This window comes from Pogona vitticeps, chromosome 4, assembly GCF_051106095.1.
Source record: "Pogona vitticeps strain Pit_001003342236 chromosome 4, PviZW2.1, whole genome shotgun sequence".
Taxonomy (NCBI): domain Eukaryota; kingdom Metazoa; phylum Chordata; class Lepidosauria; order Squamata; family Agamidae; genus Pogona; species Pogona vitticeps.
In genome coordinates, this window is record NC_135786.1 from 96284701 (window position 1) to 96303185 (window position 18485).

Below are 18485 nucleotides of genomic sequence, written 5' to 3' on the forward strand. Positions count from 1 at the left end.
ACATCAAGGAAATCCTTTCCTTTTTCAAACGGTAGCCACTTACAATGCGCTGAATGCCACTCTGGAGGATCATCAGGTATTGAGAGGGAACTTCATGGTGTAGTAACAGAGAGAAGGGTTAAAGCTTTAGTTCACATGCAGAAGACTATACTCGGCCCTTTAGACCTTCACAAATTTCACCTGTCAGAATGTATTATTCACATTTCTGGTATGTTAGGTCCTCAGCTTCATTTGGTTTATCTATTATATCCCAGTCTATGCATATACAGGAAAATAATTTCCTCAGTCCTTCGTATTTCTGATCAAAAAGGCTCTAGTCAAAGAAACCTCATTCCACCCCCTACTTCTTCAAGCTATGTGAAAAGCCATATTTTCAAAAACTTTTCATTTCAGATTTTGAAGAACAGAAATGGAGATCCACCCTCCAAATGACTGCTGAAGAGCTATTAATAATCCTAAATCACATCAATCCAATAATGATTCACTCTTCTTCCCTAATGTTAAGACCCTACACACACACACACACACACACACACACACGTTGTCCTGATACAAATATGCTTCAGAGGTAGCCATTGTTACTTTGTTTCAACAGACCAACAAAAGTCCCTAGAAAACAATTATTAATTTATTAGTTGTTAAAGCACTGCTGTACTTCTGCGTTTTCTTGTGTCTGACAGATATCATTTGAAGGAGTCTTTGATTCACAGAAAATCTCTGCACTCATAAAAATGATGATAAACGCTTTTGCTAAATTAAGGAAAGGAACAGACATCATAATTTTGGGGAAAAAATTAAATGCCAAACAACATGGCCATTTTGAAAATAAGCTGGAGAAATATGCTAGATAAATTCATCAAAGACTTAAAGAGTATTCACTTTTGCTACTCAATTAAAATACTTTATCTGAAAGTTACTGGAATATAATTTCCAATCTGGAATACTGAACTAATGCAGACACAAAATCTTAAGAACAATGATTCACTTTCTCTGGAAACAGGACCAAAAGTGTCAGCTGTCTACTTACTGCCTCACAAAACTGCTAGCAAGACACTGACTAACATTGCAAAATAATGATACCTTCAGTTGGGATAGTGAATTATGATTATTATTCCCATTATACACAGCTCATCAAAATGCTGGCTGGATTTGGTTCCTGGAATATTAGGTCATTCCCAAGAACCTAAGATATTCATAGGTATTTCCATAAAATATATATATAAATATATTTCCAAGTAAGACAGCCTTCTGCAGTTGGTGCATCATGATTTCATTTACAACTAGAGTATAAAGCTGGTCTTCCTGCTGATTTGTAGATTTTTTGTGAATCTGTCCTTGGTGCCACACAATTCATATGTTAATTGGTTTTTTTACTTCTTAGTTGTGTATTTGTAGTTTAACAGTATTTGTTTTATTTATGCACTGCACTACTGGGACGGTATATAAGTTCAGGAAATAAATAACTTTTCTAGGTTTTTTGATACTGTACTTAATGCACCAGTTACAACTGGAACAATTTTCCTTTGCTATAATCACTTGATCTCAATTTGTAAATCTTTGTATTTGGCAATATTGTTTAATTCCTTCTCTTCTGCTGTGGTTATTATAACTACTGTTGTTATCATTAGTACTATTATGATTGTTATTTCTCAGTGCTGGAGCTATTTGGGGGATGAACTAAAAGGTCAAATCTAAAAATTAAGAATCAAATCCTAAGAATATGCAGACAAGATTATATGTGTTCAAAATAATCAATTTTTGAACTTCAGGAAGCAAAGCAGCAGCTATTGGCAACAGTTTTAAGTTGGCAACCAAAGATTTTGGAATGCTGTGGTTGTTGAAATTAATATCAATCAATCAATCCTTTATTTACAGTCCTTAGATCTATCATACAGAGAAGTGGACAACCCAGATCCACACAATCTCTACTATACGTAAAAACATCAGTGTTGAAATTAGTATGGGGAGGAGAATGACCTGATCTTGCTACCATATTATTTAAATTTCTCGCCTTAATATTTGGTAATTTACAATGTTTGAGCTGTCTGTACTTTTGAGGTTGCTTGTTGATGGAATGTGAACGTCTGCAAAAGGTATGTTTTCTTTATTGTTTATACAGAAGTTATAGTACTCAGCTTGTTAAAATCAACTGTTTTATTTATAATAACTTGCTTGTTTTAGTACAATATTGCAGCTTCATTTTCTAAAACCGGTGATGGCTAGAATATATAATATAGGAAAAAAGATATGACTAATCCATAAGATTTACCCAAGTGCAGAAAAACAATCTTTGCAACTTGGTTATAGCTGCATATATAATCCACTGGTGCCAGTCTAGGGCACCCAGCTACAACATGATGAACTGTTTCTTTGTGACAGGCACTACATATCTTATAACTTCCTTCACAATTATGTTCTGATGGTATCTAGTACAAATAACCAGGTCTTGGATTGTGCATATTTATTCTTCAATTACTGTTGTTGCAACTTTTTTACTACTTTGTCTTCATGTCTGTACAAATGCTACAATTCTAGCATAAGTTAGCCACGTGTCAACTCATCTGGACAGAATAACAATTTTTTTCAAGGCAAATAACCTGCCAAACCCGTCACTCAAGCTGCCATACCATGAATTCAGCAGGAAGATCAGCAACATTCTTTAGGGCTTTTTGTACCTATCTGAACTACCAAAGTGCAGCAAACATTTCCATTATGGAACCTGAACAGAAGACTTATTTGAAAACTGTCCAAAATCTGAAACCAACCACACAAAGGAAAAAGATAAGAACCCTTTTTAAAAAAGATTTAGAAGAGATAGTCATGTTAGTCTCTGCTAATCAGGCAAAACCAAAAGAAAAATAAGAAATTTTTAAAAAGGCAAAAATGCTGTGGCACCTTAAAGACTAACTGCTATATTTTAAAGTGAGTGTTTATGGACAAGTCCACTTCTTCTGACATAAGATTCTTTTTTAAAATAAAATAAAACCCTTAAGAGCTCTGATAATTATTATCATCATGTGCTATCCATTCTGACTTATTGTGACCCTTCTCAGGGTTTTCCAAGTAGAGAATACTCAGGTTTACCATTCCCTTCTTCTAGGGGTGCCTTGGGACTGTGCAGCTTCCCCAAGGCCACACCGGTTGAGACATAGTGGGGAACTGAACTCCCAACCTATGGCTCCACAGCCAGGTACTTAAACCAGTGAGCTATTCAGTCAGCTTAAGAGCACTAAAGCCTACATCAAATGTAAAATTACAACATTTTCAAGATTTGCTGAGAAATCTTATTTGCCAGAACCATATTCCATTAAATTGCCCCTATTCAGAGCACAGTGCTAAATAAATTAAAAGACAAAGTTTCTGTTTCGATTGCTTGTTGTGGGTTTTTCGGGTTCTTTGGCCGTGTTCTGAAGGTTGTTTTTCCTGGACAACCTTCAGAACACGGCCAAAGAGCCCGAAAAACCCACAACAACCATCAGATCCCAGCCATGAAAGCCTTTGAGAATACATTTCTGTTTCTATATTTTTCTTTTCCAGCCGTATTATTAAAAACAAACTCAAATTTTCAAACTGGGCTCTGGAAGATACAGGTCAATGATGGGTTGCTCAGTTTCTAGTGGACCATTTCAGATGGCTCTTGGAAGCAATCCATATGCTCCGGCTTGTACTCACAAAAGAAACTAATAACCTGGAACGGTCAACTATCTTGTTGTAAAGTAGGACAGCACAGGCATAGGAAGTTCACTGCTAGGTGGTTCGGACAAACAGTCTACCACATGACACAACTATGACACACTAAGCTAACAACCATTTTGCAGTCTTCTGAAACCAAATTAAAAGGAATCCTCAAACATTTAGTAAGTCATAGAAAAGCTCCCAAAAATGCTTACATTGTACAACTACTCTATTTGTAGCCTCTTAACAAATATTAAGTGGCTTGCTATTTAGATAAGCAATTTTTTCATGGCAGCTAGCACTGGCATGGAAATCTCTAGAAAACATCAACATGAACAACAAGCATTTATCACAAGAGGTTGATGTACACAACATTTCTTGATACTGGACAGAGAATCAAATTAACTGTTTAGCCTCATATTTCTTTGTTCTTTCCCCTTTTCTTTTCCTAGCATCAAGAGTTACAGAGCATTAGAAACAGATTCTGGAAAGGGTAGATGTGCAGACTACCTGCATGCAAAAATGAAAAGCATCCATGGATCTGGACCAGTAAGATAAAATATAATGCTTGGTCAACATATAGTCAAAATAAAGCAAAGCAAAGCATGCAAGTTTTATTCCACCCCAAAATGCTTATAGCACTCTCTAGGTCAGTGATGCTGAACCTTTTTGAGCCCAAGTGCCCAAACTGCAACACAAAATCAACTTATTTATTTTGAAGTGCCAATACTGCAATCAAAACCTAAATGCTGAGGTTTTAGTTTAGAAAAAACAACTGCTCCTGTGCTGCAAGGGTTAAATGCTCCCCCCCCCCCCATGGACGGTATTAACAAAGAAATACTTCCTGGTCCTGCAATCCCCCACTGGGCTAGACTGGTAATGGTTGTCATTGCACCCCTATGCTGGACCACTGCACCAGCAGAAGGGAGTGCCAAAATCTGGGATCGGAGGATGGGTAAGTAATTCTCTATGGTGACTTATGGCTTGTGTGCCCACAGAGAGGGCTCTGTGTGCCAGCTGTGGCATGAATGCCATAGGTTCGCCATCACTGCTCTAGGTGGCTTACGATTTAATTATGCAGGTTACACACTGCTTCCCCACAACAGGCTGGGTACTCGATTTACTGATCTTGGAAGGATGGAAGACTGAGCGAACCTCATGCCAGCTAACTGGGACTGAACCCAGATCATGAGCACTTGTCACTGCAGTACTGCAGTTTAACTACTGCACGCCAAGGCTCCTACACTGGTATGAACATTGGAATTTTCACTACCACTGTTTGTAACAGTAGTACTGTAGTTCCAAACCACTGCAATGAGCAACATATTAGTCCAAGTCTTATATTCAAAAGCTTTTTTTAAATGGCAATAATTATCCCCAAAAAGCCTCTATTCTACAAGGATGTACACTCAAATAATAGTTCTACTCTGAAGAGGAGTTTTTGCCCCAATGCACTAGAGCAGCTTGAGCTGTGGGCAAAATCCTTTTGCACTGGATCTGGCACTGGACATGTTTAATTTAAATGAATTCAAAACTTCCTATTCCCCTCCTTTCATGTTCCAAGGCACCCTGGGGAAGCATTTGGGAGCCTCAGGATAAGTGTCAGGAGTCTTTAATTGTGAAAAACTGCTGCCAGCTCACTGGGGGCCTTGGAAAATGGGGGGGGGGAGAGAATGTGTACAAAGTCTAAAGAGCAGAGAGACTACCACAGTGCACATGGTGAGTCACAAAAATGTACCAATCCCACAACACCTTATAGTTGTCATGGAGCTTAGCAAATCCCACCCACTCTCTCTCTCTTTGCAATGGCCGCAGAGAAGAACATGGTGGGCTTCAGGCATTTATTCTGAAACTCCTCTGAGGATCTGGATTTTTTTGCTACAGGTAGCAAAACTCTGGCTGGAGTAATTCCTGGTGAATCATAGTAGTTGTAATGGAAAAAAATCCTATGCCTAACTCTTCTGGGAGTGGGAGGGTGGAGTCCCCTCCTCTTTCGGTATTTGCTCTATTAGTAGTAGGCTCCTACAGTGATGTACAACCTAACCACTGAGTCCAGTGAGCTTCCTGGAGTGTTTGAAAGTCCTGCAATTATGTTAAGATCTTGGACACACAGATCCTGTTTGAATAAAAAGAACATGCAATTTCAAACAAAAAAAAACTACAAAAGAAAACACAAGCCCACTTTCTTTCTTGTATCAATAAAGCAAAATGAAGCTGGATTAAGTTCAACCTCATAAAGGTAGAAATGTTTCTACCTTATGTGCGGTATTTTAAAACACAGGTGCTTCATTCCACCCAAAGTATGACTTTATGATGCCCAGCAAATGCACGTTAATGACATTTTTAAAATGCTGACATATATCTGCAAGAAATATTTGAAATCTAGTATCTACCATAGATAGAAGCACATGCTTAAGTCCAGCATAATATCTCTATGTATTACTGTGTTTAGGGCTAAAGTTTAAATTACACATTATTCTATACTGTACCAATATTCAAAAGGTATTACATACAGTGGTGCCTCGCTTAGCAATCGCTTCGCTATGTGATGAATTCGCATAGCGAGGGGGTCCGGGCCATCGCTGGAGCATTCGCTCAGCGATGGTCCCTATAGCGTTTTTTCACTGTGCGATGATCGCTAAGCAATTCGCTTAGCGATTTTCGCACAACGAAGCAGGGGAGAACAGCTGATCGGCGGTTCCAAAATGACCGGAGGAAGGTCCGCGCCGCATTTTCGCGCCCTGCCCTCACTTACCGAAAATGGCGGCGCTATGGAGAACATCGCTTAACGGTGAGTTTTAAAGTGATAGGAACGCACTATGGCTTTCTTATTTCCATTTAGTGATGTTTTCGCATAGCAAAGGTTAATCCGGAACGGATTAACCTCGCTATGCGAGGCACCACTGTATTTCTTTTTCAATGTACTCTAGGCTCAATGGTTACTACTGGTAAAATGCTTTATTGGAACTTGGTATCTATCTATTCCTACCTGCTTCCACCACTCGTTACATTGTTGTTGTTGTTTAGTCGTTTAGTCGTGTCCGACTCTTCGTGACCCCATGGACCAGAGCACACCAGGCCCTCCTGTCTTCCACTGCTTCCCGGAGTTGGGTTAAATTCATATTGGTTGCTTCAATGACACTGTCCAACCATCTCATCCTCTGTCGTCCTCTTCTCCTCCTGCCTTCACACTTTCCCAACATCAGCGTCTTTTCCAGGGAGTCTTCTCTTCTCATGAGATGGCCAAAGTATTGGAGCTCAGCTTCAGGATCTGTCCTTCCAGTGAGCACTTAGGGTTGATTTCCTTTAGAGTGGATAGGTTTGTTCTCCTTGTAGTCCAGGAGACTCTCAAGAGCAGGGGTTTTAAACTCAATTTACCTGGGGGCCGCTAGAGGCAGAGTCTGGGTGAGGCTGGGCGGCATCAGATTTTCCGCCAAGTGGAGCAAGAGCCCGAGGAAGCCGCCTAGGAGTTTCCTTAGCCGACAGACAGGTGGGCTGGCTGGCAGGCTGCAGTTCTGGATGGAAGGTGCAAGAGGTGCTGTCTTGGGAGAGAGCCGGCAAGCGAGGCAAGGCTTTTTTTTTTTACTCTTGACAGCAGAGGATGTGTGGGCGCTTCGGGGGGCAGGCAAGGCGAGGACCACAAACTATCATCTGGGGAGCCGCAAATGGCCCCCGGCCCGCATGTTTGAGACCCCTGCTCAAGAGCCTCCTCCAGCACCACAATTCAAAAGCATCAATTCTTTGGCGGTCAGCTGTCTTTATAGTCCAGCTCTCACTTCCATACATCACTACAGGGAAAACCATAGCTTTCACTATGAGGACTTTTGTTGGTAAGGTGATGTCTCTGCTTTTTAAGGTGCTATCAAGGTTTGTCATCGCTTTCCTCCCAAGAAGCAGGCGTCTTTTAATTTCGGGGCTGCTGTCACCATCTGCAGTGATCATGGAGCCCAAGAAAGTGAAATCTGTCACTGCCTCCATATCTTCCCCTTCTATTTGCCAAGAAGTGATGGGACCAGTGGCCATGATCATAGTTTGTTATTTTTTTTTGATGTTGAGCTTCAGACCGTTTTTTGCACTCTCCTCTTTCACCCTCAGTGATTCCATATCCTTGTTACATTACTGGATGGTAATACAGAGCCATCTAACAGGCAATAAAGCCCACATGCAATGAACAAACAGGTAGATCTTGGCCAAGATATAGATGACAAGTGGCACTAGCATCAGAAGGCACTTGCATTCACTGAGGTCATATTACAGCAGCTGAACTCATCTAATGGTTTAATATTATTTTAACAGAAGTTTTGTTTAATAACACCACACTTTTGAAGACAAAAGTAATTTCTGTTGCATCTGCAGAGATATTTATTGTCTTTGATTTCAGGTAGGTAGGTAGGGAGGGAGGGAGGGAGGGAGGGAGGGGGAGGGAGGGAGGGAGAGAGAGAGAGAGAGAGAGAGAGAGAGAGAGAGAGAGAGAACAGCGTTTTGTAAAGAAACCCATCATCTACACAGGTCAAGAGATTCTGACAGCCTGAAAAAAACTGTGCAGCATCAGCAAGAAGAGCAGTAGTCATTACCTTGTCATTGTTTTGAAATACATCACTTTAGGTTATTTTATTTTATACACGAAATGAAGGTATAAACGTAAACACCAATAATTGTTTTAAAACCAAATATTTAGATTCCAACTGAGTTTTCATTCAGTTATTACACTCAGAAGCTCAATTTTTAATATTTATTTAAATCTTGTTATTCAAAAAGATTTTCCTAGGTTGGATTTAATGCAAGAAAGCAAAAAAGAAAAAAAAAGGGGGGGAAGGAAGGCTATACAGTGGTGCCTCGCACAGCGAGGTTAATCCGTCCCGGATTAACCCTCGCTGTGTGAAACATCACTGTGCGGTAAGAAAAAAGCCATTGGAATGCATTAAACTTAGTTTAATGCGTTCCAATCAGCTGATTTACTCACCGTACAGCGATGTTCCTCTATGGCCGGCAGCCATTTTCGCACCCTCCCCTCGCTGAACGAGGGCGCGAAAACGCTGCGATCCGCTGTCCAGCAGGTCCAAAATGGCCACCAGAACAGCCGAAAGGTCCGGGTGCAGCGTTTTCGCACCCTTGGTAAGCGAGGGGAGGGAGCGAAAATGCTGCGCGCAGCCATTTCGGCTGTTCCGGCAGCGTTTTCGCACCCTCCCCTTGCTTACCAAGGGCGCGAAAACGCTGCATCCGGCCCTTTCGGCTGTTCCGGCGGCCATTTTGAAGCCGTGGAACAGCTGATCGGCGGGTCGCAAAGCGAAGGTCGGTAAGCGAACCGCTTACCGACCTTCGCTCTGCGATTTTCGCCCATTGGGGCCATCGCTCTGCGATTGCATTAGTGATCGCAAAAGCGTCCTCGTAGAGCGAATTCATCGCTCTATGGGGCACTCGTTGTGCGAGGCACCACTGTATTCTGAAATTAACAAAAGAAACCTAGGTGACTCAAGACTTCAAACAGTCCATCGCTTTCTGTCTCCTTGAAAACATCAGAAGCTTCTGTTTCCATTTTAGATCAACCACAGTTTATTGTAGTGTCCAAACCCTAAACTGCAATATGTCTTCATTATGGTTGATTAAAGCAAGCTAGTTCCATAAACTATGGTTTGCAGTTGGTTTGTTTCCAGTAATAATTAGCTATAATTAACTGCATTTCATCAAGGTTCAGGACATGTCAAGACATGACTAATCTAAAATTGAAACATAAGATTGTGAATGTCTTCTAACAGCTGGGAAGATGATGTTTTAATTCAAAGGAATATTTCAGAATTTGAAACAGGAATGGCAAAAGTAGAGCCATCAGATATTGTTGGACTGAAATTTAATCTATCCTCACCATCATAGTCCACAGCAAAGAATGATGGAAGTCACAGTTCAACAATATGTGTTGGTCCACAAATCCCACATCCCTGCTGTAAAGCTCAGACGTATTTTATCTTGCCAATTCTTAAAAATGATATCCAATTTTCCATACCCTTACTCTCATTAGTTTACTGAATTAATCTGTAAGAATAAACCTTAACTGAGACAACCTACATACAACATACTGAACCCAGACAAGATGGAGGTCCTTCGGGTGGATGCCCCTGATGTCTGTGCTTCCCTTTCCTTTGGTGGGGTTACTGTCTCCGCTACAAATGAGGTGTGTAGTCTGGCCATCCTCTATTTATTTATTTAAAACACTTTTATCCCACTGTTCTCCTTAAAAAGTATCTAAGGCAGCTTAACATCATTAAAAAGACAACCTTCAAAAGCTAAGAACAGTAAGTACAGAACTATTTTTTTAATTAAACAAGTGTTATATTAAAATCAGTAAGTAAAATCAACACTAAATACATTTAAAACCAGAGCACAACAATACGTTTTAAAATCCCTCTCAGACCATCAGTCATTAAAGATAAGCCTGCCTGAAATAAAAGGTATTTTCCTGCCCAAGGAAGGACAGCAAAGATGGGGCCAGCCCAGTAGGAGGGAGGTTCCAGAGTCTGGGAGCAGTGACAGAGGCCTTTCCTCGTGTCCCTCCCAGTGCATCTCTAAGTGTGGGGTAACCAAGAAAAAGGCCTCCCCTGATGATTTTAATGTCTGGGCAGGCTCATAGAGGGAGAGATGATCTTTGAGATAACTTGGACCCAACCCATTTAGGGCTTGATAGGTTAAAACCAGCACTCTGTATTGTATTCGGAAATGGATCCGCAGTCAATGGAGCTCCTGTAATAGGTGAGTTACATGTTCCTTGTAGCTAGTCCCAAGTAGCAATCTGCTGCAGCATTTTGGACCCTTTGGAGTTTTCCAAAGGCCATCCCATGTAGAGCGTTACAGTAATCCAGCCAAGATATAACTAGGGCATGTTTCACATTTCTCCAACCCTGGCTGCCTTGCACTGGTCACCTGTCTGTTTCCATGCCAGCTTCAAGGTGATGGCTCTAACACAAAAAGACCTAAATGGACTGGGACCTTGATACTTGGCAGAACATCTTCTTCCAATGAGAACTGCCCATCTTACTCACACATCCCAGGCTGGACGTTTGTATATAGTATTGTTTTGTGCTGTCAGGCCTTGCACACCATACAGTGACCCTAACATCATAACAGGTTTTTCAGGTATGAGACATTCCAGGAATGGCTTATTACTGCCACATACATACACTCAGTGAGTTTCCATGACCAAGGAGAGATTTGAACCCAGGTCTCCTAAGACCTAGACCAACACTCTATTCATTACACCACAGTGACTTTCCATTTTACCGTCAACCCTCGACTTACGAACGGCCCTAGTTACGAACATTTCAACCTACAAACCGCTCTGATAGGAAAACATTTCCTCAACTTGCGAACTTTGCTTCGAGTTACGAAGGGAGAAAAAATGCGTGGGAGGCAGGGAAAGCACGAAATTTGAACTTTTAGTTAACCGTTGGCTAACTGAAAGTTCAAACTGAACAAATACCACATCCTTTCCTCTTTCTTCCGATTTTTTTTTCTTTACCTCCCCTCCTCCTGTTGATTCGGAGACTGGCGAGGAGCGCTTTCACAGGCACATTGGCCGGCACAGTCACTGCCCCTGATCTGAGCTCCCTGGAAGGAGGAGGATACGTCAGGTCCATTGTGGCTGCTCCCCTCCCTCCCTCCCTCCATTGCTCCCTCCTTCCCTCCATGCCCACCTCGAGCAGATCCACCCTTCCAGAGGCAGCGCTGCCTGCTGGTTCACCTGCTGCCCTGCCTGGGGAGGGCAGCTCGGGACTGGCGATTTGAGCAAGGTGCCGGGTGCGGCCAAGCCTTGCCTTGTTTCCCCCCCTCCCCGGAGGAGAGCAGACCCACCGTCTCCTCTCTCCCCCTCACCTGCTCCTGCGGGGGCAGTGGGGCAGAGGCCCTCCCCAGGTGGGCTCTTCCCTCCGTTTCCACGCACTTCACCTCTCTGGTCCCTGTCCACCCTCCTCAGAGGCCACGATCCCTCCGGATCACAGCCATCGTCTCCCCCCAGGCGAGGATCCTGGCCGCCGCTGCCGAGCGCTGGACTGGCCATGCTGGGGATCTGACATGACCGTCTGCTCATCCTGCTGCTTCTTGGGGCACTGCTGAGGACTGATTTTTATTTCCACCTCTGGCCCCAAGTGCGGCACCGCTTGGCCCCAGCCGAAGCCAACAAGCCAGGCTGCACTTGCCCTGATGCCAGAGCCTCCTCTTCTTCCGTGTGTCCTCCAAAGCCCTTGATGAGGCTGCCGGACGAGGAGCGAAGTCCCCTGACAGCCAGGTCCAAGCTGAGGCAGGTCAAAGGTAAGTGAGACACCTGGACGGGGACGCCACCCCTCGCCCACCGAGGGAAGAGGTTCTCCTTGGGCCAGCTTTCGCGGACTGAATGCAGGAGAGACTGGAGTGGGGTAGTGGGGAGGAAGGACCAAGACTGGGAGGACTTTTCTAGGCAGAGCTGGAGAAAGTTAAAGGTTTCGAACAACTCCTTAGATTCCCCCAAAACTACCTTTCCCAGGCTCTGTTTTCATGCAGGGGGTTTTAATGGGAAGCAAATTCCGCTTCCTTATGTTTTTGGATCTGGCACATTCAGGGGTCTGACACCAGCCACAGAGATGGGTGGCAAATGTTCCCACGCACTGTAGTGGACTCGGCTGGGCAGTCGGACAATCATGGGGAGAAGCTGCGGAAAGCAAGGGTTGTTTCCTCTCTCTATCTCTCTCTCTCGCTGGAGAGAGAGCTGTGGTGTTTGTTCAGGAAGGCAGGCATTTTTGTGCTGGAGGGATGGTTGCTGGATTCTGTGCCTTGCTGGGGGGGGGGGTTAAGGTGCTTGGTTTAAAAGGAGTTCCCTCCCTCTTTTGCTGCCCCCTTTTCCCCCCAAAAGGTGCTTGTCTTGGCGTGTCTTGACTGAAAAGGTGCTTTCCAAGGTGTTCTGTTGAAAAGGTGTCTGTTCCCTCCTTCCCTCCCTCTTTTCTTTTTTTTAACCTAAGTCATCTTAGATTAAAAGGAAAAAAAATTCTACCCCTAGTGGTAGGAACGCATTAACCGGCTTTGCATTAGTTCCTATGGGAACTAATGCTTCGACTTACAAACTGCCCCTCGACCTAAGAACCAAAACCAGCCTTGAACGAATTAATTGGTTTTCGATGCATTCCTATGGGAAATGCTGATTCGACTTACAAACTTTTCAACTTACAAACTTCCTTCCAGAACGGATTAAGTTTGTAAGTCGAGGTTTTCAACTACTAAATGTTTCAAGGCTTATGTGAATGCTTCTGCGCAGGTCTACTGAAACCAATTTCAAAGCACCAATTAAGCTAGAAATGCATATGAGCAGAAGCACCGAATGACAAGATTTGTTGAGCTGCCTAATGCATAAGAGAAACATCCTATTTTTATACTAACTATCCATCCTCTCCATTCAACATACACTATAATACACAGCCACTAAAGGCAACCAGATTGTTTCTCCCACCACTTCCCATTACTTCTTTCATAAAACTTACCAGCAGTGATTAGTGCCACAGACACCACAGAGCTCTGTGTATGTTGGCTTCTCCACCATTGTTGCTATGAATACGTTCTAATAATGGTTTTTTTCAAGATGGAAATCTGTGTGTACGGAGAGCCAGCCAGAGGAACTACTTGCCAACTGCAACTCTCCAATGATTTCACTGGGCGGCTGCAAGAGGAAGCAGGGCATTTGCTGCACTAAGGACACAGCATTTTAGAACGTGAATGAATACACTGGTTCTGGAGCGAATCAGGCTTTGCCTAGTAAGAATCAGTAATAAGGCTGTAATCAACAGATCCTCTTACTGCCAGCTCAATTAAAATCCAATGCAGAGTTGATTGCAAGTTGGCTAGCAGCGTTCACAGTTCATCTGCAGGACTGCAAGCCCGCTAAGCCAATGCCTGGCTTCGACCGCCTTAGCCCAACACACCTCCTTCCTTTCTCTACCGGTAGCCATTCCCTACCAGGGCAGCCAGCATTAGGTGACGATCGCAGAGCAAGATCCAAGCTGACTCACGCCGAGACGGAACTCCACTAACCTGAAAGCTCTTTTCACCTTTATTTTCTTCCTCGCCAGGAAACACATCCACACCCCATGCGCACTCGGCATGCCTGAGTATCCCAGCACTACCCTGCGTCCGGGGGGATCTTTTCTTTGTTTAAGAAAGAAGGAAAAAAACACCCGTGCATGGCAAAGCAAAGCAGATCCATCATCAAATCCCCCACCCTTCAAGGGGGGGGGGGCAGTGCTGATGCTTGCTGCTCGATGGCTTTCTCTCGGGAGAGCCCCGGGCTCCTGAAGGAAAGGGGACACCGGTTCTGTATACAAAAGAGGGCGAGATGGGAGGGCCAAAGGCGGCGCGACTTGTATCCACATAAAGCCCCACCAGGAAGCCCAGGCATTACAAAGGAGGGGGAAATCCTGCCAAAAATCTGAATTGTACCCCTGCCGTCGCCTCCTTTCCTGACCGTGGGAAACCCCCCTTTCCCCTCAACAGTCCAGCTCCGGTTTCCCTATTGACCCCCGAGGTGTTCCTATCCCACCCCGCCACAAAGGCACCCAAAGGTGTCCCCGCCGCCCTCCCAGCTCGGGCAGACTGGGGGGTGGGGGGCTTCCTTTCCCCCCCCCAAGGCGGGGCCGGCCGTCCCTCCCTCCCTCCCTGGCCCGCCTTTCTTCTTCTCCTCTCGCCCTCCCTGCCCACGGGTGGGTGAGTGGGAGTGGGTGGGTAGGTGGGGGGGGGTCCGAATCCCAGACACAATGAAAAGCCCAGCGAAGGGCGGACTCACCCACAGCTCGGCGCCCCAGCTCATGGTGACTCCCCTGCGGGCAGCCCAGGCTCCGCCGCCGGCGCTGCTGGGTGAAGGCTCGGCTTCTTTCCCTTCTTTCCCTCCCGCCGCTTTTCCCGCGCTGCTGGGGGGCGACGACGACACGGCGGGTCGTAGCAGCAGCAGCAGCAATAGTAGTGGCGGCGGCGGTGGCGGCAGCACCGGCACCACTCCCCTCACGGTCCGTCCCCCCCTCAGAAGCAGCGACGGCTTCTTCGTCTCCCTCCCCTCCTTCTTGGCGCCTGCGAGACGGACAGAGAGAGAGCGAGAGAGAGAAAAGAGCCGCCGCCAATGCTTCCCCCCCCCCTCCGCTCCGCTCAGCTCCGCCTTGGTTGAGGATGGGAATTGGGAAAGGAACTGGGGAGGGTGGGGGCGTAGCCGCGGTGGAGGCTGGGAATGGGGCGGGTTCAGCCGCTCCTGAGGGAGGTCCCCGGGAGTCGTCGACCTGAACTGGGCCGGTGCCTTTGCAGGGCGGTGGTGGGGTGGCTCGGCGTCTCCCCGGGAGCGCTTCCTGTTCCTGCCTCGGGAGACTCGCCGCCTCCCTGGCTTGCTTTCAGGAGGGCAGCGAAGCCCCGGGATGAAAGACCTCAGAGAGCCTGAGAGGAGCAGGTCTGCCCGGTGGCAGGTGAAGGAGTCCCCTCTTCGGGGCTAAACACGCCCGCACAGCAAGAGTCAATCCAGCAACAAAAAAACAACAACTCGCAGAAGCCTAGCCTGAGAGAAGGGGGAGCGGGTCACCCTGTCTCTTTTGCATTGTGCTCCTCTTCTAGTTGAAGGGATTGGGAATCGGTTTCTCTCTTTTATTTCTTCGAATACAAGAGGAGAGGATTGGAAAAGGTGAGTCCCCACCTCCAGCCGGGACTGCTTTTTTGTTGTATTGTATTCAGGCCCACCCCGAGGTTCGACCACAGGGTATCTTTATCTCACTAAAAAGGCACGGGAGAATACCCGAATTTTATTTATTTTTATTTTATTTATACCCCGCCTATTCGGTCGTTGCGACCACTCTAGGCGGCTTCCAAAAAAGATAAAGAAGAACATACTGTATACAAATACATATACTGTATTAAATAACAATTGTAAAACAGCAAACAAACGAAGGCAGCTAGAGGATTTTTGTGGTCCTCTTGGCCGGGTTTCAGAAACATCAGATACAGATTCTGGACATAGTTAAATGTACTGTGGCAATTTCTTACACAGTATTGCTCCCCTGGGCATTTTCACAAAGAAAAAGAATTCAGCTTGTGCATTGAAACATTCCTGCTTTTCGCCAAGGATTTATGCGTGTAGACAAAAGGAAACAATCCTCTCTCAACCTAAAAGAAAAGGGAAACCTCCAAGAATTTTTTCATAAATGGACAAACAGAGCGATGAAACAATTGGTTAATCGATGTCTGAGGCAAGGCAATCATTGGCACTGCTAAGCATTATTTACTTAAGATAAATAACTTTACAAATTGCTTATGTTTTATTAAACCCATTATTTCTTTATTGGTTGCATTTATATCCCTTTTTTCAGTGATATCATGGTGCTGTGTTGCTTTCTTCTTTCTCTTCACTTTTTCCTCACAGTAGTCTTAGACCTGCAGAGCTGGAAGGGACCTTAGGGATCATCAAGCCCAGCCCTTGTCAACGTCCCTGAGGTAGTTTAGGCTAGGAGAATAGGATTGGCCCAAGGTCATGCAGCAAACTTCATGGCTAAGTGGGAATTCCAACCCTGTGTTGAATCCTGGCCCAACATATTCTCCACACCCCCATGCTGAATTTAATCCTTGCTTTGGAAAAGACCTTACTCTGCATCATTGATGGCATTCATTTCTTCTTCTGTTTCAGCAGTTTACAATATTCCACTAAGGATTATTCAAGAGAAGCATAATCTTTCACTTCTTGAACTCCTCCCAACCACACATCTGAAGGACCAAATGAATTGGTGCACACGTCTTGATACTCTCAATCTGTAGCTCCTTATGCCTATTTTAACCAGAGATTAGATCAGGAATGTAAGAGCAAATTTCCTGCATTGGCTAGTGGCTGGACTGAATTGCTTTTGCAATCCCTTTCACCTCTATGATTCTATTACTATTGATTATATTTCTACCAATCATTGCTGCAAGAACCTCAGATTGGTATACATGATTCTATGGCCCCACCATGCTACAATCCTGTGTGGCACGTTAGGCTGAGAGAAAAGACCTTCATGGCTGAGTGTAGATGTGAACTGTGATTGTTCCAATTTTTGGTATGGGCATGAAGAGTTTACGCTTAGTCATTACAATTCATGGCATATATAGCGGTAGTCATTGCCATTTATGGCATCTGGTAAAAGCAATTATCTGTTAAAATGCCATTGTGGTATAAGTGTTCCATAAACCCATGTGTTTCATAAGCACCTGCAATCTTATTACAAACTCTTCTTTGCCAATATTCTGTTTATCTAAGATGTTGGACACATTAGGACAATTGTCACGTTAGATATAAAAGTTTAAAAGACAAAACAAGTAGTGTAGGAGCCATGTAAGGAAACTCTTCAGAGAAAAAAAAGACAGCAGATATTTTAGCTGTGAAAATTCTTTGTATTGTTTTTCATCAAATAAAATTATCAATGCAAAATGCAGAACAGGAGTGGATTTCTCATGCAGGTGAGTTAATGGGGTCACCCACAATAAATGAAATAGCAGCAAGACTCCTTGATGAAAGTATATTAATTAGGCATCACATGCATAGACTGTGCCTATTAAACAGAATTGGATGCAATGCTACATCTTAAGATAGACCCTAGCATTGGCCAATCAGAGAAATGCATATCCGAGCTAATCTGACTTCCTGAGAAATGGAACAGCTCCAATCTCCAGGAATTAAGGATAGCAAAGGACATTTTCTACTTCCTAAAAGTAATAAATGAAAACATAATTCTCAGTTAATTGTCTAAAACTGTTGTAAGTAATAAAATACATCATTTACCTTGTCCACTTAAAGGAGGAGCTGGCTATAAAACTGGCAAAGGAAAGAAATGAGTCCAAACTGAGATTTAGGAAGTACTCAAGTATGAGTGAAGGGCTAATGGGGTAATGATGAGTTAATAGTGAGAATGCCATCACAGTTTGTGTTACTCAGGTTTGATACAGAAACATATCAGATTCTTATCCATGGGTACAAGTATAACTGGTCACCTATTTTGAGCTCTCTTGGCTCAAAATCCTCTTTCAGAAATTGTTCAAATTACTGGCAGCAAGTCACTGACAAAATTACTCCCTCTTTAAAGCACCACTAGTGTGTTACGTACTACTACTTATCTCCTATTGTGTCATGAGTTTCAATATACCTACCAACCTGCTATGTACAATGGGTGGGCAATGTTTGGATCCCAAGACATTATAGAGTACAACTCTCACACTCCTTTACCACTGGCTTCAGCTAACTGTCCAAAATATCTGGAGTACTTTTTACTCCTGTAGTATACCCAGCCATCTTCTTGTTCCCTTGGTCTTACTAGAAATAGTCTGACCAAACTATTCCCTAACAGAGTGGGTGACTCATGCCTGAAACCATTCTGGTTCTAATTCAAATCACTGTAAGTAAAAAGCAGTTAACACTGGTGATTAGTCCATTTGAAACAACAATAGTGACCTCTTAAACTCACTCCTTGCCTCCAAGACATCAAATGTACATTAAACATTTGCTGTGGAATTACTGCCCAGAAATCTGTTCAAGGAAAGTACTTTCAAAGTTGCTTCTGAGTTTCACACTCAGTTTCTTCTTGTTGTTTGTTGTTTTGACATTTTCTTCCTTTGCAGTTTTAAATAAGTCTTTATTGTGTGCTGGACAAAATTATGCTGATGGCCTAGTTTGGTAATGAAAAAGCAGCTTGTTCAAGAAGTCAAGTCAGCTGAGGGACAGAAGCAACAAGAAATACCATTCCTCAAGATCACTACTGTAGCTTAATTTTCGCTTTCTCAAGTTCTGCAGTTGTGATGAGTAA

General features: G+C 44.0%; 1 protein-coding gene and 1 long non-coding RNA gene across 6 annotated transcripts in view; one reads left to right on the plus strand and one right to left on the minus strand.

The window, feature by feature from the left end:
* The window catches only part of FNBP1L (formin binding protein 1 like), an 88403-nt gene extending 73713 nt beyond the window's left edge, over nt 1-14690 (minus strand). For 3 of the 5 annotated variants that reach the window (XM_020788684.3, XM_072997984.2, XM_078391788.1), the window contains exon 1: nt 14468-14600. In XM_020788684.3, coding sequence (XP_020644343.1) covers nt 14468-14491 — 24 coding nt within the window. In that variant the 5' untranslated portion in view covers nt 14492-14600. Of the gene's footprint in view, nt 1-14467 lie in introns of all 5 variants that reach the window. The other 2 variants (XM_078391787.1, XM_078391786.1) reach the window with 2 other exon arrangements.
* A 457-nt stretch (nt 14691-15147) lies between these two features.
* On the plus strand, nt 15148-17195 carry LOC110076501 (uncharacterized). The gene is made up of 2 exons (XR_002300112.3): nt 15148-15343; nt 16340-17195. It is a non-coding gene; the product is annotated as an uncharacterized LOC110076501 (long non-coding RNA).
* The last annotated feature ends 1290 nt before the right edge of the window (nt 17196-18485 follow it).